The sequence below is a fragment of the Echinops telfairi genome, unplaced genomic scaffold, assembly GCF_000313985.2.
Source record: "Echinops telfairi isolate 266 unplaced genomic scaffold, ASM31398v2 ScPeMD7_3533;HRSCAF=4204_1, whole genome shotgun sequence".
Taxonomy (NCBI): Eukaryota; Metazoa; Chordata; class Mammalia; order Afrosoricida; family Tenrecidae; genus Echinops; species Echinops telfairi.
This window is the reverse complement of record NW_022107432.1, coordinates 18,355,391-18,379,858: the sequence shown is the minus strand read 5'-3', so window position 1 is coordinate 18,379,858 and position 24,468 is coordinate 18,355,391. Positions and strand designations below refer to the sequence as shown.

Here is a 24,468-nt window from a genome sequence, read left to right as displayed (position 1 = left end):
GCTGCCTTGTATTAAGGCTATTCACATCTCTGGCCATTCACTGGAGGCTTTATCCACATGGGTGCAAATAGATTCTGAGTTTTCACTGTCATCCTTCCAAAACTAAACTCACTGGCATCGAGTTGATTCTGACTCATGGTAACCCAGTGGGCAGGGTGGAACTATCCCCGTGAGGTTCTGAGTTGGAGTCTTTACAGCAGTAGAAAGCCCCACGTTTCTCACATGGAGTTGCTGGTGGTTTCAGAGTGCGGACCTTGCAGACTGCAGTCCAACCTTCTGCACATTGACTGCTCAGAATTTAATATTGTTCCCTCCTCTGGTCTTGGATTTTATTATTTCCAATCCATGCAACACAGGCTTCCGTGCTGCTTCTGTATGGAATTAGTGGACGCCTTACTTAGATTGCTACATGTACGACGAACTTACGACCCCAGATGCCATTCTTTCTGATAGCTGGGTGCCGTCTGTTTTCTTCACCACACTTTGCTGTAGCACCCTTATCTTCTATCATGTCTTCAGGAGGGCAAGTATTGAGTAGGGCTATGTCTCATAAAAACTAATTAGAGTTTACAATTAGTGCAAGCAAAACGAGCAACAATTTGGCTTGATTTGCCAAATAGTATTTTCTTTAAGATTAAAAAATTGATTTAGTTAGAATCATTAAATTTCTTAATTATTACATGTGTACATGTTGTGAACAAATTTTTTTACCATAGCATTGGACAAGCCTTTTTAAAATTGTTTTATTTTTTTCAAGTCATTTTATTGGGGGCTCGTACAACTCATCACAATCCACACATACATCCATTGTGTCAAGCACATTTGTACATATGTTGCCATCATCATTCTCAAAACATTTGCTTTCCACTTGAGCCCTTGGTATCAGCTCCTCATTTTTTCCCCTCCCTCCCAGTTCCCTCTCCCTCATGAACCTTGATAATTTATAAATTATTATTTTGTCATATTCTACACTGTCTGACGTCTCCCTTGCTTTTTAAAAAAATCAGAATACTGCATGTGGCATAAAAATTTTAAAAAGGAAAGAAAAAGATACATAAATACTAAAGGATTTATAATGATAAACAATATTTTCTTGCTCCATTGTTTATTATTTTTTTTCTAGAGGCAATCTACCTTAAACTCTTAAGTCTCTCTCTTTTTAACTTTTCTGAATTAGGTACATACTACTCTTTTTGGATTTAATACTCTTTTTTTCTTGTTGATATGATAGATATCACTTTAGCATCTCTCACACCTATGGAATAGATTGTGACTCATAGTGACTGGTAATTTCTCACTTCTCCATAGATCCAAATATAATTCTGTTTCCCTATTAGGTGTGTTTCTAATTTAAGAGTATATTCTATTCTATTTTCCTACTGGGTACCTTTGTGATTTAAGTATATATATATATACACACACATATATATCCTTGTTTGTTTTCCAGCAAATGTCTTTAATTTTGCAGCCAGTTAATACCTACAGTAACCTTCCTTTATTTATTACTTTATTTTTAATACCTACCTTCTAAAACTGAATTTCCAGATTTTTCTAATTGCCTTTATAACTGTTTATTAGGCTTTCATTATGTCTTTGAGTTTGTGATTCATGATAGTCTAAGCCAGTAGTTCTCAACCTTCGTAATGCCACTACCCTTTAATACAGTTCCTCGTGTTGTCGTGACCCAGTATGTGGGCGTACCTGCATGTGGGCGGTCCTGCATGGAGAGTATGATCTTAGGTGACCCCTGTGAAAGGGTCCTTCGACCCCCCCAAAGGGGTCATGACCCCCATGTTGAGAACCGCTGGACAACCTATCTTCTACTCTTTCACCCCAAATACTTCCTGGAGCTTTTTCTGTCACCTGTGTAGTCTAGACTATGCTTTCGATTTGTTGCACAATTGCTATTTGACACTTCTTTTCTTGATCTCTAGGCATGACTCTATTTCTTGAATTTCACATAGTCTTTCTTGGTTTACGTTTTTGTTTGCTAAATAACATCATGTAATTTCATACATGTGAGTTTTCTTTGTTCTTGTCTGTGCGAAAATGATTGTTAGGCCCTCTTATGCCTTTTGATTTGACCAAGTTTGGAATTAGTGTTCCTTTTACTTAAGTAAATTTCCCATTTTTTCCTTTCTTGAATCTACCAATTTTATTTCTTGAATAACTAATGAGAAGTCTGCGAATATGATTCTCATTATTTTATAGATAAACTTTGTAGTTTTCTCTCAGAACTTTTTCTAGGGCAGTTTATCCTTGTGAAATTTCATCAGATGTAATTGCTTACATTATTTTCCCCTTGAATTGAACTTTCATGGATGTTGTTTTGTTTGCAGATTGTTTCATTTGTCTGTGGAATATTATTTTGAATTATTTTATTGATAATTCTCCTTTTTATTTTTTATCTTTTCTTCCTAGAATCCCCACTAATGACATTCTGTATTGTCTAGAATGGTGTTCTATTTCTCATTTTTGTTTTCTAACCTCTTTTATCACCCGTTTTCTGCTTTGAATTTTTGTTGACTGATAACTTATGTTTTCATTAATGGAAACCATACTGAATCATGGAACATTTCTGAAAATTCATAATGAAATGTAGATTTTGATACATATTATATGGGACTATTTTGTCCCTCTTGGATCTCAGATAGATTTTTGTGGGAAACACTTGTTGCTCTGAACTGTGGTGGGTAAAATTATGTGGGATGCATGCATTCCTTCAGATTGGTTGGCTCAGTGAGACAGCTATGTTCCTCTGGATTCTGTATCACTTTAGGGATTCCTTGTCCAAAACAGAAAAACCAAACTTGCTTTTGAGTCAATTCCAATTTATAGCGACCCCATAGGACATAGTAGACCTGTTCCTGTGGGTCCTTGTAAGACTTAACTTTTTACAGGAGTAGAAAACCTCATTGTTCTTCAGTGGAGCAGCTGGTGATTTCAAACAACCGACTTTGTGGTTATCAGCCAACAAATAACCCATTAAGCCATAGGTGCATACGGTTTAGGGCATGTGAACCTTGGCTGAACATGGAGTCATCAGAGAGAAAGACAATTTCCAAACAATGTCCTCCTTCTTCTAGAAACAAACAAAACAAACCTATTGCTATTAAGTCAGTTTTGATCCTAGAGACTTTATATGGTTTCCAAAGCTAGTAAATCTTCATGGCAGCAAAGTGCCTTGTGGACTGGCTGATGGGTTTAGACTACAACCCTTTTGGTTAGCAGTTGAGCACTTTAACAGCTGTGCCTTGAGAACTCCTTGAAAATAATGTACAGGAGCTCAGAAGTATACTTAGAAGGTTCTTTCCTATTCAAAGAGAAAAAACCTAGCCAAATTATACTCCGGGATGCATCAGCTCATACAATTCCCTGTAAAAACAGTAATTTGGGCACACACCCATTTCTTCTGTTTCACTTACCGTATATGCCAGACTCCTCCTGAGGCTACATCCACTTATTGTCAGTGGGAAAGCAGTTATTCAATAAACCCCAGAGGAGGAAAGTGTAGGACAATTACATGTCCTATGCATCATGGAAGAATTAATTTTTGATATATCTTATTTTTGGAAGGATTTCTGGATTTGTCTTGCACCTCTGGGGGGAAAAATAAATAAAACTTGTTGGAAGACGCATTTAAATTTCCAGGATAAAATGTAGATCTTACCTTTTTCCATATGAGTAATGTTCTATTCTGATTTTATTAATTTTATTGTATGCTATTGAGGTTACAAATTTGTTTTTCTCCTTCACTGATGTGTTCCACCCGAATACTTCAGTGTATACTTTCTGTAAGTGAGGACCTTTTTATACCACAGTATAAAGATCAACTTTAGAAAATTCATATTAGTTTATTTATACCAGTAAAGATTGATATTTTCTGTTACTGTCATTTGTTTTGCTACTCATTTTGGCCAGTGGGAGCCCCTTTGATCTCATGTCTCTCTGTCCATTTGATAACGCCTCATCTCTCTTTTTCTTTTTCCTTGGTACAGTATAATGTTCCAAAGCTTCTCTTCTATTTTTCCTACCTTAGCTTTGGAATTGACTATTTTCCCGAGGATTCTGGTTTCTTGGAATAGAAAGTAGTATTTTTAGCACACTTGAGTGTGTTTATTGCCATCAGGGTGTGCTAGTTTTAGGTCCTGTCATTGTGTGTGTGTTGTGTTGTGGGGATATGTATATTTAAGCCTATTTATGTACCTAGGTAGATATGAGTATAAGTGAAAAAATATTGGTACTAATGCCAAAAAGAAAGACATGTATATGCTATGAAAAAATGATTTTGGGGTCAGAGTTAATAGCATAAGTTTAAAAAACTTCAAGTGACATTCATTGAAACTTTGCAACAAATTTGCTGGCATGCTGAAGGCCAGGAAGACCTTGAAGATGACATGAGAGGGAAGAACTCAACCTTCGCAAATGAAGATATTGTGACTGAAGTTCACAAATTAATGGAAGAAGACCATAGAATTTGATTGATAAGATAGCTCCTGAAGTTGGGCTCTTGCATGGTTTAATAATTTCAATTTTAAGCAGAAATTTTATCTTCAGTAACTCTAGGCTGGATGAGGGCCCCAAACTGTACAAAGATCTAACGCAAAGAGCTGACCTTTCCATCAATATATATGTGTAAGAGAGAGCTTTAAATCAAGAAGCAATTATGTATTGGGAAAATATCCTAGCCCAGTTCAGATCAAGCCCATCAGCCTGATACTAGTCCATAAATCCCTCTCCAGACTCACTCAGCCATATGCAATGATGCAGAATGCAGGAAGATCACAGGCCGGTGGATACAAAATCTTGTGGATAAAAGGGCGGAGGAAAAATCACAGGGCTCTGGCAAGACTCAGAATGGCTCATCTATAGGAACGTGAAGGCCGAGAGAGAGAGAGAGAGAGAGAGAGAGAGAGAGCGAGCATCAATATTTGACACTAGATTGAAGCTAATGAAGATAACTTTATGGAACAAATTATAGCCAGGAACGAGTCTTGGACTTAGCAGAGAAAAGTCCAATCAAATAATGGCTTCAGAGGTGATCTGCTGGACATTTAAAGATGACAGTAAACTGGTTCTTAGTAACTTGAATATGTCATAAATTGGAAGCGGTTCAGAAGTTCATGGAAAATTCTATTATCTGTCAATTCCTTTTTTTGGACCAATTATTTGAAGCCAGCTCTTTTGTGCAGCGCCATATAAATAAATAAATAAATAAATAAATAAATAAATAAATAGCTTGTCTATTTGGGACCTCTTTCCTTTCCATGTAAAGTTGGTGATATATAATATATATATATCTACTCATGTAATTTTTGGTTGTAGCTATTGTCAGATTGTATATGTTATAACATATATATATATCTACTCATGTAATTTTTGGTTGTAGCTATTGTTGTCAGATTGTATATGTTACAACATTTACCAACAGTGTCCCTTATTCTTGTCTTTCTTAGTGTGGTCTGTTACCTTGATTACGTTATACTCACCTCACTGGTAGCTGGGGTTGCTTCTCCCATCCAAGTATCTTCTGATTAGAGAGTGGTTTCCCTAACTACTCTGGGCGGTTTAAGGGGTCGGTGGGGGAAGGAAGCTTGCCAACTTATGTCATTTTCAGCTTTTTTGATCAGGTTCATTTTAGCAGATGTGAAATACCTTGTAATTTTAATTTGCATCTGTCTGGACTTGTTTTTGAGTATCTTTTGGTCCCTTGAATGGTCGTCTTTCATGAAGTGTCTGTTTATGTTCTTGCCTATTTTGCAATTAGTTTGTCTTTTTGTTTTTGAATTGTTGAAGTTTTCTGTATATGAGATCTGACCTGTATCAGATATATTATTCCCTAAGATTTTCCCTCTAATCAGTAGGTAGGTCTCTGTTTACTCATTTGGCAAAGTCTCATCGATGAGCATGATGAGTATTTCATTTTAAGTGGGTTCGTTTTGGGTAGTACTGACAATACATCCTGTTTTTATTTACCTGCAAATGTATATTCAATTTTGCCAGCAATATTAGTTACAGACTGTTTATGCCTTTTGAATGGACCTCAACCCTTTAATGCAGAGATTGACTTGATGGCAGTATGTTTTTGAGTTTCTAGATGGATTTCTTCTATGTTCTTGTTTTCTTCCATTGCTTTAGATGTCTGATTACTGTGGCTGTGTAATGTATTTTGAGATTGGGGAGTGTGAGGCCTCCTACTTTGTTGTTCAGTATTGCTTGTCTATTTGGGACCTCTTTCCTTTCCATGTAAAGTTGGTGATAACGTTTTTCCACTTCAGTAAATATGTTTAAAGTAGAATTGCACTATATCTACAGATTGCTTTGGTTGTATGGTTTTAGAAATAGGTAAGCAAATTTACTATGATACAGTTGAATACGTAAAGTTAATAAGATAAGCCTTAGTGGGCAATTATGTAATATTTATTATTCTGGCTAGTCAAGATTCTTTAGTTTTAAGTTTATTGACATGGTTTATAGTGTTTTGTGGATTTGACTTTACATTGTTTTTCCTCCTTTTAGTTGACTATATTGTGGAGTATGATTACGATGCTGTACATGATGATGAATTAACTATTCGAGTCGGGGAGATCATCAGAAAGGTGAAAAAACTCCAGGAGGAAGGATGGCTAGAAGGAGAACTTAATGGTAGAAGAGGAATGTTCCCTGACAATTTTGTTAAGGTGAGTGTTCTCAGTCCAATTTCTGGTGACTGCTTTATAGATGATAAACTCTACTTGTTAAATATAGTTTTAAAAATCAAAGTGTTTTAAGTAACTTTGCAGAATTAAAAAGAAAAGTTCTGTCAATTTCTGTAATGGATATCATTTCCTAATGTCCTCGTAGATAATACTGTATGTGTTTGTGTATCTATTTTTAATAATAATATACATTTAGGTGGCACTTTGTAGTTTAGAAAGTTTCTTTGTTGCATACATTTTTATTTGAGCTCATTAATGTTCTTACAAAATAAATAGGGCACATATTAGTACCATGTGAACTGTTGATATTTAGACTGAGAGATTAAATGCTTTTCTGATGTTGGATGTCTAAGACAGAATTTGAACCAAAGACTGAAACAATTGTCTCTTACTGTTCTTCCTCTTGTATCTTATACTTTTCTTGCTGGTTTAAGAATGTATCATATCATTGTTTTATAGCAGTTAACTGTTAGAGCTGATACCAGAGTAATGAATATTCTTCAATGAACAACAAACATCCTTTTGGGGGTGGAGGGGTGGGGTAATTCTAGTCATCTTTGCCAGGTATGAAAATAGTGTGGAGGCCATATCTGACATACCGAGGCTATACAGGAGAGGAGTAGAATCCATTTCTACCTGAGCCCTAGGCCAGTTGCCATAGATAGAGGTCAGAAATGACCTTCACCATCCTCCTTTCTTTACTTTGTTACTGTACTGGGATTAAAAATCAGCCACATGGTCCTGGATTAGAGTTGGAGACATTAGCATGAATTTCAGCTTAGTTAAAAATACATACTGCAGAGGGGTCTCGGGGAGGAGATGAGCCAGTCAGGGTGCGATGTAATAATGATGAGAAATACAACCTTCCTCTAGTTCCTAAGGGTTTCCTCCCCGCTCCCACTACCATGACTCGAATTCTATCTTGCAAGACTGGCTAGACCAGAGGAGGTACACTGGTACAGATAGGAACTGAAAATACAGGGAATCCAGGACGGATGAGCCCTATAGGACCAGTGGTGTGAGTGGCGAAACAGGGAGGGTAAAGGGAGAATGGGTAGGAAAGAGGGAACCGATTACATGGAACTGTGTGTGACCTCCTCCCTGGGGGACAGACAACCAAAAAGTGGATGAAGGGAGACGTCGGACAGGCAAGATATGACAAAATACCCATTTATAAACTATCAAGGGCTCATGCGGGAGGGGGCAGCGGGGAGGGAGGGGAAAAATGAGGACCTAATGTCGGGGGTTTAAATGGAGAGAAAATGTTTTGAGAAACGATGTACAAATGCGCTTTACACAATTGATGTGTGTATGGATTGGGATAACAGTTGTATGAGCCCCTAATAAAATGTTAAAAAAGAAAATAAATAAATAAATAAATAAATAAATAAACAGGAACAAATAAACAAAGATGAGACCAATAAAGAGACCACAGAAAATAGAAAAAAAAATACATACTGATGGTTGAAATATATATATATGTGTGTGTGTGTATATATACATATAAAATCAAATAATGTATTTTATCAGATCATATTTTGATTTTATATATGTATACATAAAATCAAAATAACATTTGTGTGGATTAGTATACAGACATTCCAGGGGGCTTCCAAAAGCTCATGGGATAAGAGTGACTAGAAAGTAGAATTTTTCCCAAAAAAGAAAGAATTTTTCCACAAGCTTTTTTAAAGTTCTCATCTATTTCTTAGCTTTTTCCACTGAGATAGCATAATAACAGCACAATGTAAATATCAAAGTGAAGCAGGAATCAGACTTATACAACTCCTGAATCCAAAGATGGAAACATTGGAGCAACAAAATAAATAACACAGTGTTGGTTCATTACCAAAACGGTAATACCCGTATATACTCAAATATAAGCCGACCCAAATGTCAGCTGAGGCACCTAATTTTACCATAAAAAATGCACTGAAAAACTCGGCTTATACATGAGTATATATGGTAAATTTATTCATTTTCAAATGACTGAATATATAAATGGGCAGAGGGTAACATTCTATGGAATTAAAAATAATTTATGTAAGCATTCCTCCTCTCAGAAGCCCCCCTTAACTGTGCTCAGTATCATGCATCTGAAGGATAGATGGTAAAGAAACGATAATAACATAATTATGGAGCAACCTAGCAAATGCTAACACAACCAGATGATCAGAGCTAACATCATCAGTGAGAAGTCAAATATAACTGTTAGCAACTGGGTCAGGAGTTTATGGCAACACTACTATCTTGTGACTCATTGTAACTAAAATTATTCCAAAGTGAACCCTTATTAAAACAAGAATTAGCCACAAAGAACAGCAGTGAATAATCTGTAAATGAATAAGGCTATTTGGGTATATCACTTCAGGGGTTATAATTCACTGTCCACCTGAAAATAAGCCTTCTAGAGTGATTTTCAGTGGCACGCTGATTAAGTTACTATTAAGATAGTAACTTGGTAGTTGACATGTGGAGCAATTCTATTCTGTCCCGTAGTGCAGGGATCCTCAAACTTTTAAAACGGGCCAGTTCACTGTCCCTCAGATCATTGGAGGGCCGGACTATAGTTTAAAAAAAACACCTATGAACAAATTCCTATGCACACTGGACGAGTTGGCTGCTAAGCAGGACAGGCAGCGGCGGCAAAAACACCGGCTGGCCGGATAAATGTCCTCGGCACTGTGAGTCACAATGGATTTGATGTCAATGGGTTTGATGTCGGCTTAATGGTGCAGTGATTAAGTAATTGTCTCTAATGGAAAGGTTAGCAGTTCAAACCCACCAGCCGCCCCATGGGAGAATATGTGTTGATCTGTGTTTCTAAAGATGTGATAACCATGAATACCTCCTGGGGCAGTCCTCTTTGTCCTGTAGGGTCTCGGAGTGGGACTCCACTGACAGTGGTGGGTTCCACCGTACTAGTGTTTGAAGCTTTGAATTCTAGATTGGTTTCGTGACAACCTTGTTCGTTTCAGGGTCCATTTGCAGTTACTAGTCTTACTTCATTTTAAGAGTACATATCTCAGAGAATATCAAACAAGGATCTATGAATTTTTAATGTACAAAATGCCACCATGTTTTCATATTTCTTTCAAAATACTGAGTTGTCATGAAGAGGTGGAACAATAAAGGAAAAGTTGAGGTCTTTGCGCCCCCCTTTTCCTGAAGCACCACCTCAGTTTTGAACTTATATGTATCTTTCCAGTTTCATGCATACATAAACAAATAGTATTTTGTGTGACAAACATCGGGAGTCCTGATGGTGGAGTGATTATGTGTTGTGCTGCTAGCCACAAGGTCAGCGATTTGAAACCACTAGCTACTCTGTGGGAGAAAGAGGAGGCTTTCTACTCTGGTAAAGAATTGGCGTCTCAAAAATCTACAGGTGCGATTTTACCCTGCCCTGTAGGGTCCCTAAGGAGCCCTGGTGGCATAGTGGTTTTGCCTTGGGCTAAGATCAATGTGGTTGGCAGTTCGAAACCACCCGCATCTCTGAAGGAGAAAGACTGGGCCTTTCTACTCCCGCAAATGGGCACAGTCTCAGAAACCCACAGGGGTTCACTGGAGTTAGCATTGACTCGGTGTCAGTGAGTTTGGTTTTGGTTTAGGGTTCCTTTGAGTCAGCATTGATTTGATGACAGTGAGTTTGGCTTTGTGTGTGTGTGTGTGTGGCAAAGATTCACATCATAACTGTGTCAGCTTACAGTTTTCGGAAATAGTCAACGAGATTTCTGTGTGGATATGTGGATGCCTGATACAGTCTCTTCTACAGTGTTTGTTGTATAAGGCTAGGCATCTTTTAAGTGATTGTAAACAATGGAATGATGGTTGGATGATTGGGAGGTCACTTTCTAAGGAAGGGGAGTTGTAATAAAGTATGTGGAATTATAATGTCATGAAGAAAGGCAAACGTTCTAAACAGTTCTTTTGACTCTTAACTTTTTTCTTTCGTAATACAGCGAGCTTTAGTACCTCGCTGTACTATATTGCTCAGTTACTTAGGAGAGTTGCAGTCTTTAAGTCCTGATGTGCAGGCCTTAAGTTTGTCTTCAGTTTCTCAGCATCCATAAGCTAGTACTGCCAATTTTTCTTTTTTCTCAAACATTTTTAATCTTTTCCTGATGAATCCTTGAGACATCTTGAACTGCCTGTTTGGGCAGCTATGTTAGTGCATGCTCTCAAAGATCATTACTAACTTTCTATAGACCCATCTCATCAGTTTATGTTTAGTATTTAGGTTTCAAAGTAATAGAGATTTGGATTTCTTTGCACATAACAGTAATTTTTACATAACCACCAGTCTTTTTAGGGTATGATTTTGAAGTTTTGACACAAATGGTATTTCAGTGTGTCATTTTGCAGAATGCCACGTGTGTATGAATTTGTGTCACTTATTGAATGGAAAACTGATTTACTGTATACACTTCAGTATAAGCCGATGCGAATATCAGCTGAGGCACCTTATTTTGCCACAAAAACTACATTAAAAATGTGCTGAAAAACTCAGTTTGTACATGCATCTATACTGTACTCTGAATTTTCACCTAATTCACAATAACAAGTTAAACAACAAAGGTGTTGTGGTGTCGGAAGTCAGCTCTTATATGACGATACATCTTTATGAAAAAAGCATCGCTATAAAATCATAGAAACCTACATTAAGCAAGAATATCAATTGTAAAGCTTTTACTTCTCAACATATCTTCCATCTTGGTCTGTACACTTTTTTTTCATCATTTTATTGGGAGCTCTTACAGATGTTATAACATTCCATAATTTAAATAGATCACGCATAATTTTGCAATTACTGTTACAATCAGTTTCAAAACATTTTCTTCTTGAACTCTTTGATACCAACACCCATTTATCCCCTTCCTTCCCTAGCATTCCCTTGGTCTGTACACTTTTAAAGGCAATGTTTTTTTTTCTTCTTTACCTCTTTTTAGTTAAGATTTATTGTGCCAACCTGGCGGAAAAAACCCATGTGGGATTAATTGAAGGGTGGCAAGATAAATGGCTCTGTGAGCCTCACCTTTCTAGTTCTCGTGTCTCTTGCTCTCTGATGGTCGGACCAAGGTGCGGCTGCCTTTGCCAATTCCCTGCTTTATCTGGCAAGGCTCACTACATGCAAGAACCCCCTGAGGAGAAGCCTCATGGACCTACCCTGATGCAGCCCTGGGTGCTGGAGCAGCCGTGTGGAGACCCCTGCCAGTGCTGAGATGCTTACATGTTCCCTGATTTGGCTTTCCTCCTGCAGTCGGCATCATTGCGTGTGTTTTGTGAGATGTAGAAGGACTTTGTAGATTGGTGTCGGACATATGGTCTAATATTGGACTTCTGGGCTTGGACAGCACTGGGTTGGGATGTTTTCTTAATGTACATTTACCTTTTATATAAAACCCTCTCTTGTACATATGAGTTTTTATGGATTTGTTTTGCTAGTTTACCCAGACTAACACAACCTCTCTAACCCTTCCCTAGAGAAGTTTGTGCTCTCTGATTTTTTTTTAAGTTCATATTGGTTTGTTGTTGTTGTTGTTGTTGTTGTTGTTTTTAAATCCTTTTATTAGGTGCTCATACAACTCTTATCACAATCCATGCATACACCAATTGTGTAAAGCACATTTGTACATTCATTGCCCTCGTCATTCTCAAAACATTTGCTCTCCACCTAAGCCCTTGGCATCAGCTCCTCATTTTTACCCCTCCCTGTCCACTCCCCCTCCCTCATGAACACTTAATAATTTATAAATTATTATTTTGTTTTATCTTACCCTGTCCGACTTCTCCCTTCACCCACTTTCTGCTGTCCATACCCCAGGGAGGAGGTCACATGTAGATCCTTGTAATTGGTTCCCCCTTTCCAACCCACTCTCCCTCTACGCTCCCAGTATTGCCACTCACACCACTGGTCCTGAAGGGATCATCTGCCCAGGATTCCCTGTGTTTGCAGGTCCTATCTGTACCAGTGTACATCCTCTGGTCTAGCCAGACTTGCAAGGTAGAATTCGGATCATGATAGTGGGGGGCAGGGAGGAAGCATTTAGAAACTAGAGGAAAGTTGTGTTTTTCATCTTTGCTACATCGCACCCTGACTGGCTCGTCTCCTCCCCGAGACCCCTCTGCAAGGGGATCTCCAGTGGCCTACAGATGGGCTTTGGGTCTCCACTCCACACTCCTCCCTTTATTCACTATGGAAAGATTTTTTGTTCTGATGATGCCTGCTACCTGATCCCTTCGACACCTTGTGATCACACAGGCTGGTGTGCTTCTTCCATGTGGGCTTTGTTGCTTCTGAGCTAGATCGCCGCTTGTTTACCTTCAAGCTTTAGACGCTATACCTTTTGATAGCCAGGCACCATCAGCTTTCTTTCCCACATTTGCTTATGCACCCATTTGTCTTCAACGATCATATCAGGGAGGTTGTGCTCTTTGATTTACCACATCCAAACAGCAGTTTTGGTATCTTCAAGGGACTCAAATTGTATTTCCTTAAACTTTTCTTTGAATTTGGGAACAAAAAGTCTGAAGAGGCAAGATATAAGTTCTGTATGGTAGATGAGTTCAAGGCTTCCCAGTGAAATTCTCAGTACCGCAGAGAATGAGCAGGTGCATTGCCATGGGAAAAAAATCCTTGGTGCAGTTTTTCTAGCTTTTTTCTCATCTATAGTTTTCTATTTTCTTAGAACTTCTTTCCAATAAATAACCTTAATCATCTTGTGTTCTTTGAGAAAATTTAGCACAATTTACCAAAAATTTACCAAAATTCACTTTTTTGAGTGCCACCATCCCCTTCTGAGTTGATTGCTCTGCCTTCAAGTCATCATCGAAGTCTTCTGACCTTCCTTCAAACGTTTGATTCATTTAAAGAAACTTGTTTTATATGAAGCTGCATTCCAGGAGATTAGCTCTGACCTCGAAATTTCCCATCACCCCCACCCCCACTTTTAAAGGTACCATAAGAATACTAAGACAAGCGTGTTACTAAGAGAACTTGTCTGTAGCCATCCACTGATTGCATACATGCTTAAACACATTTTGTTTTGTTTTTTTGGAATAAACACCTACATATCTGAACTGGAACCCTTAGTAGCAGTGCTTTTTTATTTATCCATGTATATTCTGTATTTAAGTTCTTTTTAGATATATTTACAATGAGAGCTTTACAAAATTATGTTGCAAAAAAAATCAACTTATTTAGCATCACATAAAATCTACTTTCAGTAAACTCACTGAACTATACAGCTTTCATCAAGTGCATTTCTTGCAGTTGTAATAGGGTTTACAGTTTTATTTATGTAATTTTTAATATATATTTATATGCATTCCATAATTTATTATGCAATGAATCTCTTTAATACCCTTTATTGGTGTTGAATTTCCCAGGTAGCTTTCTCTATTTACCCCCCACCACATACACTTAATGGGAATATTTCTCGAGTCATCTAGGTGCCAGCACCTTTTATAGGTAGTAGGGTTGCTAAAAAACCAAGCCCACTGCCTCTGAATCGATTCTGACTCAAAGCAACCCTAGACTGTAAGTCTTCGTATGAGCAGATACCTCTTTTTGCTGCCGTTGGGTTCCGTTGAGGTGGTTCTGATTCGGATAACCCTATGTGCAACAGAACAGTATGTGCTCCCTGGTCTTCTGTCATCCTTAGAATGGCAGTTGTATTTGAGTCATCGTCAGTCTGTCGTCTCGAGGTATTCCTCCTTTTGCTGACAGATGCAGATAACTCATCTTTTGTTTTAGAGATGCAGTGGCCAGCAATACAGGAAAGTTTCTTGTTCTTTCTGAACTTATAGTTTAATGGAGGAGAGAGGGATAGTGGTGGGCGGGGAGAGTGGTCATAGACAAATAAACAAGAGGAAAGAAGTAAGATATAAACACTTTGACAATTGGAGTGTTTGAAGGAAAACAGGTATGGTATGTGTGCAAATGGCATCGATACATTAAAAGTGGCAGTCTAGTACAGGATCTTGGGACTCTGATGGTGTAGTGGATGCTGAGTTCCTAGCCACAAGGCCCTCTGCCTCACGGGAGAAAGATGAGGCTGACTACCTCTGTAAAGATTTCGAGTCTTGGAAACCCAGAGGGGCAGTTTCACTCTGTCCTTTGGGGTTGCTGTTAGTGGGAATTGACTTGATGACATCGGTGGGCAGTGTAGTAGCTCTTAAGGAGATCTGGCTGATAAAGCATACAAGAGTCTGTAGAAGATAAGGAGTGAATTCTGCTTTGAGGTGAAGGGATTCTAAAGCTAGAGGAAGGCAAGCTGCACGTGTGAGTAGAGGCTGCTAATTCTCATTAAAATCCATTGCCTTTAGCTGATTTCCATTCATAGCAAGGAACACATTAGAAAGAGTAGAACTGTCTCTACTCAATAGATTTTTCCATCTTTACAGAAGCAGATACACCTTTCTCCTAAGGGGCAGCTGGTAGGTTTCAAACACTGTCTTTTCAATTGACTAGTGCTTAACCATTGTTCCATCAGGACATAACCTGGTATTGTGAATAATGAACCTCAGAGTCATGAGGTTTGAATTTCTGTTTGACTGTCCCCCCTTTTTCTCCCATATAACCACACGTATACTTACTGTGCTTTCTTCAGCAAGATGCTTAACTTGAGACCATTGTCTCTCACAGTTTGGGGAACACTGGAGCTATCCAAAGGGTCTACGTAAGCAGACACCTATGCTTATCCTGGATTATGGGCTATGATACAAAAGTGTTTAATTGCTGGGGTGTAATGAGTAATTTTTTATATTTCTAAAAAGAGGTGGTAGGCCAAGTAAGTTTGGAAACCTATGCTCTAGTGTAGGGTTTTGCAGATTGAGGCTCAAGTGTCACGTGCAGCTGTTTCTGCTCAGACTCATGGTTGTGATGTAAAATGAAAACTTTTAAAAGATATTGTTCAGATGATGGTGATTTCATTTGTAAAAGTAGGTTAAATTGAATCAAATATTTTAAAATCGATTTAGAAAATCGGATAATTTTAAAATTGTTGTGAGGCGCAGGATTAGCTCTTCCACTTCAAAACTTTGCTGACTTTTGGTCTAGAGCAAGGGTGGACATGTCTGGCGCTCAGCCTGCATAAGGCCTGTGAAATCACTAGTACCAGCTAATGTCACGTGCTTCACCATAGAGAAGCCGTTTCAGCCATCACATTAGGGGTGAGTTAATTAAATGTTTGACCATAGAAGCAGGCTAATTTTTACACTGTTGATTTTGTATGACCCTTCAATGATGTTATAAAGATCCAAATGGCCCTTGACAGGAAAATGTTTCTACCCCGGTTCTAGAACATGATCTTTTGTTCTATGTACAAGTATAGAATCTCCACTTCTTGGAGTTGGTATTCTGTGTTTGTGTCTTAGATGGATACATGGTGAATTTATTATTTCATTTTGTTATTTCTTTGCTCAGTAATTGCTCATCGATATCTGAGAAAAGATTTGGGAGAAGAATATCATATATATGAGTGGGTATCCCCCCAATAAAAAAACCAAAACCAAAACAGAATTTTTTCAAAGCTATGTATTGAAATTTTTTTACAAACCAACCTTATCACCTTTGAGATACTCTCCATTACGCTTAATACATTTGTCAAATCTACGATTCCATTCTGGGAAACATTTTTCAAACTCATCTGTTTAGATGGCCGACAGTACCTCCCTCTTTTGTTTTTCTTCAACTCTTCTATATCATCAAATCTCTGCCCTTTCCTTTCCATCTTCTTTCATGAAATCAAAAAGAAGTTTCATGGAGCGAGGTCAGGTGAGTAAGGTGCGTGGGCAAGAGAGGCATGCTGTTTTTGGCCCCAAACTGGTGCACTGAGATGGCTGCATGAGCAGGTACATTGTTGTAGTGGCAAAACCAGTCCCCCTCCTGCCACAAATCAGGCCTTTTTTGTCACGTGCTGTTATGCAATCTTTTCACAACCTCTCAAGAGAAAGCTTGATTAAATCTGACCTGGTGGAACGAACTCCAAATGTACAACGAGTGGGCATTGTTATCTGTTTGGGAAATTGAAGGAAATCCAGAGCAAGGTTTGTCATCATTCGACATGTTACCTTTTTTGGAATGAGAAAACCACTCATACACTTGAGTTTTCCCCTTAGCGCTGTCTTTATAAGCTGTGTTCAACATCACAGTGGTTTCTGCAGCACTTTTCCAGAGCAGGAAACAAAATTTCACAGCTGTTCTCTTAAATTGGCCATCATAAAAAAAGGAGTTTGATTAAAAACTGCTTTCATGAATATATTCACTCTGACCAGAGCGAACCTTCCTAGGCTGTGCCCGTGGGTTCAGTAACTCAGAGTGAGTTGCTCACTCCTCGCGCATTGGGAAAAAAGCGTACTGCTATGAAAGCCTCACTCCACCCAGTGCAATTGTTTGTGTTTTTTTAGTGTACCCCCTCATATTTAGTTTATTTGGTCTACAAATGTTTTTATTCCAGGAATTATTAAAGCAAATGCTAATAATAAAATAGGTAAATAAGGAAACTTCTCTGATTGCCAGAAAAGTCGTTTAGTAGCTTTCAAGGAAAGTGAAAATAAAGATAATTAAATGAGAAAATATCTTGTAAGTAATTACTTTGATTAGTGTTTCAATAAACAAAAAAATTTCATGGTGGCAGTAGCAGCAGAACAGAAGAAGTCTTTGAAATGAGGCTCCCTGGATAAGAAGGCCATATAACTAAAAAACACAACAATAAACATTTAATGTGTGAGGATTTGTGTAAGCTTAGTTTCTTAGGGCCGAACTAACTTCATTTATTTTAGAGGATTTGGTGGAAGTGATCTTTTTCTATTATTGAATCTTTGGAATGAAAACTTTACTCCTTCCAAGATTTTTCTATCCTTGCCTGCGGGATTATAAAGAGACTTTTCCCCAGCTTTGTCTTCCTCAAAGACATGCCAAGCATTATTGGCTATTTGCCAGCATATGGTGGGAGGTCTGATGCTTGGAGACATCCTCTCTGAAGGCAGTCAGTTGCCAGACTACTGTCTGCTCCCACCTCAGGTAGGGCTTATTCCTTGCTGTTAAGGACAATGGGCTACTTCTTCCTAAAGGCTTGAGGCCATCAGTCTGGTCACAGTAGATGAGTTTTACACCCTACTGATAATGGTTTCTATGGAGATCCAGAGAACAGGTCAAACGTGCTCAGTGGCATCCAAAGTTAGGCTGCCACCCTGAATCTAGGACCTGCTCTTCTTGTCACATGTGTACTTCCAATCCCTTCCCTTCCTATTGCGTGTATATCCCTAGATTGTCTGCCTCTCATTGCTATATAACCTATAATGCAACCCCTTCCTGTGACGTATGTCTTTACCTGTAATTAGTGGACTTGTACGCCCCCCAAAGAGATATAAACCTTGGTTAGCAATAAAGATTCTCCTTGGCCTCTCTTGGCTCTTCCCTTCCTCTCCTCTGGTCCTCGCTCCCCTGTTCCCTTTCCCCTTGTCCTCCTTCCCCTGCCCCCCTCTCCTGCTCTCAGCTCTCCCATCTCCACGTGGACCACCAAGCAGGGCTGAGGTGAGCATGCTACCATGAAATGTGTCTGACTCCATTAGTTCTATCTCTCATGCTCTCTATAACTTTACATATATAGCCATATATATATAAAGTATATACAATTGGGCTTATTAAACATGTGATTAGTTGTGGGGGCTGGCATTCCCCCTACACTTGCCATTGAATTAACTCTGACACATGGTGACCCTGTAGGGAAGAGTATAACTATTCGCTCCTTTGGTTTATGAGACTACATCTTTATTGGGACAGACACCTTCATAGTTTCCCCTTGCAGAGATGTGGGGTTGAACTGCCAACCTTTGAGTTAGCAACCCAGTGCTTAACACACTAAACTACCAAGACTCCTTTCAAGATTAGGAAACTAAAATAAATATTGGAGAGTTGCTTTTATTGACTAGGGAGAGAAAGCAGGCAGTTCTTTCTATAAAGCTGTATCCAAATTTTAATAAGTTTATTATTGTTAAAAATGTTTTTTAAAAGACCCTGGGTCTACATCAGAATTTTATTTTACTGAAGAAAGGAAACTGTGTTTAATAATAAAAATAGTCTCAAAATCTAGGTTCCCAACCAGGTCTTTCTTGCTACTTGCAAGGGAGGGGCAGAATGCCTTATTACCCCCCTCCATGTGACACATGTTAGAGATGAAAGTCCGGGCTCTTTATTTGTTTTTCTCTGACATCGTGCCAGTAGAAATGGGAGGTGCTTGGGATGCCTCCTTCCGGCTTGGCAGTGAAGTCTAGGTTCCGACTTGGCCCTTGTTGTTTTCATCAATGGGGATGGGCTACGTTTTGCCGTGTATGTTGTGTGTTCCTTTCCTAACCCCCCCCCTCCCGTATTTGGCTGCCGTGCAATGGCTGTTGTCTGGAAGCTTTTTGTTGCGTTCGGCCACTCATTTTCCTGTATTGGACTCTAGAAAGAACAAATTTACCTTGGAGCTTTTTTTTTAAGTCCCTGACCATTGGGATTTTCCTGGACTCAGTCTGAAAAAAGGCAAACCAGGAGGATTTACTAATTCTGAGTCCCTAGGTGGCCTGTCCTCATCTTTCCACCTTTCAAAATCTTGTGGTGTTTGTTTTATATATTCTACCTGGGTTTTTAAGCTGCGTTTAGTGGGGGAAATAAGGAACAATATGTCTACTATGGAATATTTTAATAGCAGTTACTTGTCTTGCATGGAAGCAAGGCCAGCCCAGTCAAAGAACTCAAACTTACAGAAGAGTATCTCCCTTTAGAAGTGGTACAGGGGGAAAAGTAGTATATGAGCATTCTTTTTCTTACATTGTTATAAAGCCAGTGTTTAAGGGGAAAATGTAATTTATAGTCAACCATTAATAATCAGATTTGCATTCAGTCAGTGTAATATTTTGATTTCCTTTTGTCTCTTTTAAATTATGACTTGCTTCTAAATATTGAGATAATCGCACATAAAAGTATCTGACAGAGTAGTTGACTGGTTCTGGTTACTTATAAATGCCAGTGGACTCTGACTTCCCTGATGAGTTTCGGATGATTAGAGTGCACAGTCTGATCACCGGAGCAAGACTGGGGAGGCAGGAAGAAGGAGAGGAGCGACCGTGTAGATGGCGCACTCGGTAGTTTATTTCACAAGTATTGACACAAAGTGGGTCATGAGGAATTCAGAGAAATAAGCGTCAGTGAATGTGGTTTCAGAGCATTTGTATTTGTTTTACCTAAGGATTATTGAAAGGGGAGAGCATTTGTGGATATGGGGTGTTGATCTGTGAGCTGCGCGACCAACTTGCTTTCTTGTGAGCTTTGTGCTGAACTCGAAGGTGCTGGAGATTATTCCGTGACCTGGTATTATTGTGAGGTGTTGTTGCTTGGTGCTTTAACAAATAAGTGGATAAGTTCCCTGAAGATGTCTGAAGAGGTGAGTGAATTGCTCTTACCTATATTTGATCATTTAAAATGAGATCTTTTTCTAAGATGCCCATGAACTCATGTTTCAGACTTTTTAATACAGTAAGGAACAAGGAAGCAAAGATGAGTCACACATTAGCATTTCAGGAAGTTGACCACTGAAAAAGAGTTCAGATTTCCCCCCCCCTTAACATTGACTTAAAATTCTAACAACTGCTTTTTTGTCTTTAAAATTAAAATATTACTGAACCTACTTTACCAAATTAGTTTGAAAAACATGCATTGCATTAAAAATGTTTGTCATTTTTTAAGCTAGATACTTAAGTAAAGACATCAGATCTTTATATTAATGTTTAAAAACCTTTTGGAAAGAAAAAATAAGTAGCAGTATGGGGGGAAGGAGGATGGGCATGGCTACTTTGGAAGAGTCAGTGATGCAGGCATTGTTAGTGTCTCCACACTGCTTTTTGAAGAAGACTGTTGATTTAATTTTGATGCATCGACCATTTCACTGCTCCCAGTAAGTGAAATGGGAGGCTTCTTTAAAGAAATGCCAGTTTGCTGTGTATGACTTTTAATCCTTTACTTCAATTCTCTTGGATATGAACCCAGTGATTTCTCCAAGTCTTATGAGTGACAAAAGTTTAGAAAACTATATTTTTTAAAAAGAAAATTGGAGAAAAAACAGTTAGGATTTTATATATTTTCGTTAACTAGAGATAGGTGAAAGAAGAAAACAACGTGTAGCTGTCGATTATACTAAATGAAAATAACATTACTTTTGGGGCTAATGTGAAAACATTAGGAATCTTAACATTAGTATAAACTCACTGTCTATGAATTCTGACTCAAAGCCACCCAGTCGGACGGCAGAAGTTCTCCCCGGGTCCCTGAGACTGTCGGCCGTACTGGGAGTAGGAGGCTTCCTCTGTCTCCGGCAGAGCAACTGGTCTATTTAAACTGCTGACTGAGGTTAGCAGCCCCACCTGTAACCCACTATGCCGGCAGAGCGCCTAACGTTATGATAACATCATAGCACACATTCTGTTATCGACTAGAGGTTATTAAGTATTTTGCACAGAGTTGGGTTATTTTGTATAATATTCTGAATCCATATAGACTCTTCAATGATTTAGAGAGATAGTTCAATATTGGTAATACTAGAGAAGATAGGTAACGATTCAGGATTAAAAAGATAAGTTTAACCAATCCTAAAAATCAAAAATCTTCCAAATGCTTAGAACAATTTGACTTCTAGCACCGTTACTTGTGATATACCCAGTCTTTATTATTTTAAAAATAAATCAATATATATTTAAAACAAAATTCAAGCAATGTAGAAATTTCTATTGTGAAAAGTATATTACTATCTTAAAACCCTTCCGCAGGCTCTTCAGCTCTTGAATTTTTCTCAATGACTTTCAAGACTCTCTTCAGTAGAAAAAGAAAAACTAAATTGTAATATTTGCCCCTCCCTCATATTGCATTTATCTTCACTCTATAAGGTTCAAGATATTATGTAAATTGTTACTCGGGAACTTACCTGAAAATGTTAAAATTTTTAAAGAAAACGTGAGTGGATTTTGTCTGCTAAGATATCACAATACGGGTAAACCAAACCAAAATAGTTGTTTTTGAGTCATTTCTGAAACATGGTGACTCCATGTGCGTCAGAGCAGAGCTGTGTTCTTTAGGGTTTTCAGTGGGTATTTTGAAAGTAGAGTTTGAAGCACTGCCAGTACCTCTAGGACGGTAAGGATGGCAATGCTTTGGACATGTTGTCAGGGAGACCAGTCCTTGTAGAACAGCGGTTCTCATCCTGTGGGTTGCGACCCCTTTGGGCATCTAATAGCCCTTCCACAGGGGTTGTCAAAGACCATCGGAAAAACATTAATATTTCACAATATGTAATTACATATGGTTTTGTGATGAATCACTATGCTTTAATTATGTTTAATTATGTTCAATTTGTAGCAATGAAAATACATCCTGCATATCAGATATTTACAATTCATAACAGCAAAATTACAGTTAAGAAGTAGCAATGAAAATAACTTTATGGTTGGGGGCCACCACAACTTGAGGAATTGTATATTAAAGGGTCGCGGCATTAGGAAGGTTTAGAACCATGCTGTAGAAGGACATCCTGCTGGCTAATGTAGAGGGGTGAGGAAGGTCCTCGAGATGAATCGACACTGTGCTTACAACAGTGAGCTCACAGCCTAGAAACAATTGGGAAGAAGGCACAAGACTGTCTTGTGCATAGGGGCGCTATGAGTTGGAATGAACTCAATGGTACCTGACAGCAACAGCTAGGTAGATTCAAATTGCCAGCGTTTAGTTTAAAAGCTGAGTGTGTAACAGTTTGTGTCACTCAGGGCCTCCTCACATTTGTTACTTCTGTTAAATAGTTTAAACCAAGCGTCAGGAAAGCTTGAGTGCCAGAGCTGGTTGGTATCTGGGATGTGCTCTGGGCTTACCTCATGGGCCAGCACTCATTGCCTGCATGTCTCTGCCATCTGTGGCCTCAAGTGGTTTAGATGGGGGATTTAAGAGTGAGAATGTGCTCCTTTGCAGGTCTGATGCCTTTTGAATCAGAGCATCATAGATACTACATAGTCACTCTCTGCAGTTTTATTTTGAACTCATCATCGTAGGTTGGAAAGCAAAAATAACATTTTAAAATCAACAAAATTGTATGAATGTGTGACCATTATAATTGTTATTAGAGCAATTATTATTATTAGAGCAATTTCAATCTATTTATCATTGTGGTATCAGAAAGAATATAGTTGAATGTTTCCTTCACTACACTTTATTTGCCTCTCATCAACATTTTTGAGATAGAAAAATAAGAATGAGTAGAATGCCACTGACAATGATTACGTATGACCACCCCTCCACCTTTTCCAAATGGGGGCACGGAAGTTTAACTATGGAAGCCCCTTGTCCAAATTGGAGAAACAGCAATTAAATAGTGAACAGCAGATTGGAGAAAAGAATTAAATTGAGAAACTTTAAAACTAGCCTTGCTAATCTCTGCCACTGTTGTTTTCTTTGCTGGCTTGTTTTAAACAGTTTTATTGACACTTCATTCACAGAGCATGTAATTCAGTTTCAGTTTTATCAAGAAAGTTAATATTCAATAATTACCACAATCAATTTTTAGAACATTTTCTTCTCGTACTCATTGTTATTAGTGTAATTATTATAATTTAAAAAAATTAATGGCATAAATATACACAATAAAACATTTTCTCAATTTAGCAACTCCTTCCTGTATAATTCAGTGACATTGATTTTACTCTTCAGCTTGTGCAACCATTATTGATACCTTTTCCCAAATTACCACCATTAACACAAACTCAGTGTCCCTGAAGCAAAAACTCTTCCTTTTCCACCCATGGTAACCATTGGCCAACTTTAATTTCTTTCTTTGTTTTTTTTTTTTTTTGAGTAGTTTTCTTGCTATCAAACTCACGTGTCTTTGCTGATTTTGATATGCTGGCCGTTAGAAAGTATGTTTTGATTTTATATGAAGGAGATCATCTTTGGCCATTTCACTTAGGACTGAACAGTTTTCGGTGAATATCCAATTTAATTTAATTATGATAATAGCAAAATCTAATACTTTGAGGCAGTTACTTCTTCAGTCATTCGTTATATACCTTCACTTTTATTTGGGGATAAAACTTTTTTTTTTAGTTTGGAAACCTAAAAGTCAATTATTTCTTTAAACCTGTACATGGACCACGGGCAGTTGTGTGTGAGAAAGATAAGACTTTACTCACCTGAAGACTAAAGTCTTAGAAATTCACAGGGGCAGTTAGTTCTGTGTCCTAAAAAAAAAAAAAAAAGGATTCTCAGTTGTGAATTCACTTGGGATAGGGTTTGGTATTATGTGAAGATTTCCAATTTTATTTCTTATCCCTTAAATACAAACCATTAGTTTTTTACAAAGGCCATATAGCATAAGATTCCATCTGATAACATGTCTTGTACTTGTTATTACCATAGGGATGAGACCGTTTGCTGACTTTACACTCATTGACACTTTAATTTCCCTAATTGTTTATATGCCATTTCTGATTGGTTTGTGCCTAGTAACCAAGTCTTGTGTACTACCAGGATGAGTTCTTTTGAAAGTCCACCTGCTTTTGTCTTCCCTAGCTGAGTTTCAGATAACATCAAACAGGTATCCTCACATAGCACATAGTGTTTGTAAGGTCCATGAATAAGAATGCTAACTAAATTAAAAACAAAAACATTTTTTTACAATTTGGTATTACAAATTAGATGGAGGCTTACATTTCAGATCATCAACTTTGTATTCAATAGTTTAAACTATTA

The 24,468-nt window shown here is 38.1% G+C and overlaps 1 protein-coding gene across 1 annotated transcript in view; it reads left to right on the top strand.

The window, feature by feature from the left end:
• The first annotated feature begins 5,026 nt into the window (after nucleotides 1-5,026).
• LOC101638516 (CD2 associated protein) overlaps nucleotides 5,027-24,468 on the top strand; it is a 97,350-nt gene continuing 77,908 nt past the window's right edge. The window contains exons 1-2 of the mRNA XM_045294758.1: nucleotides 5,027-5,081; nucleotides 6,520-6,680. Coding sequence (XP_045150693.1) covers nucleotides 5,027-5,081; nucleotides 6,520-6,680 — 216 coding nt within the window. The remainder of the gene's footprint in view (nucleotides 5,082-6,519; nucleotides 6,681-24,468) is intronic.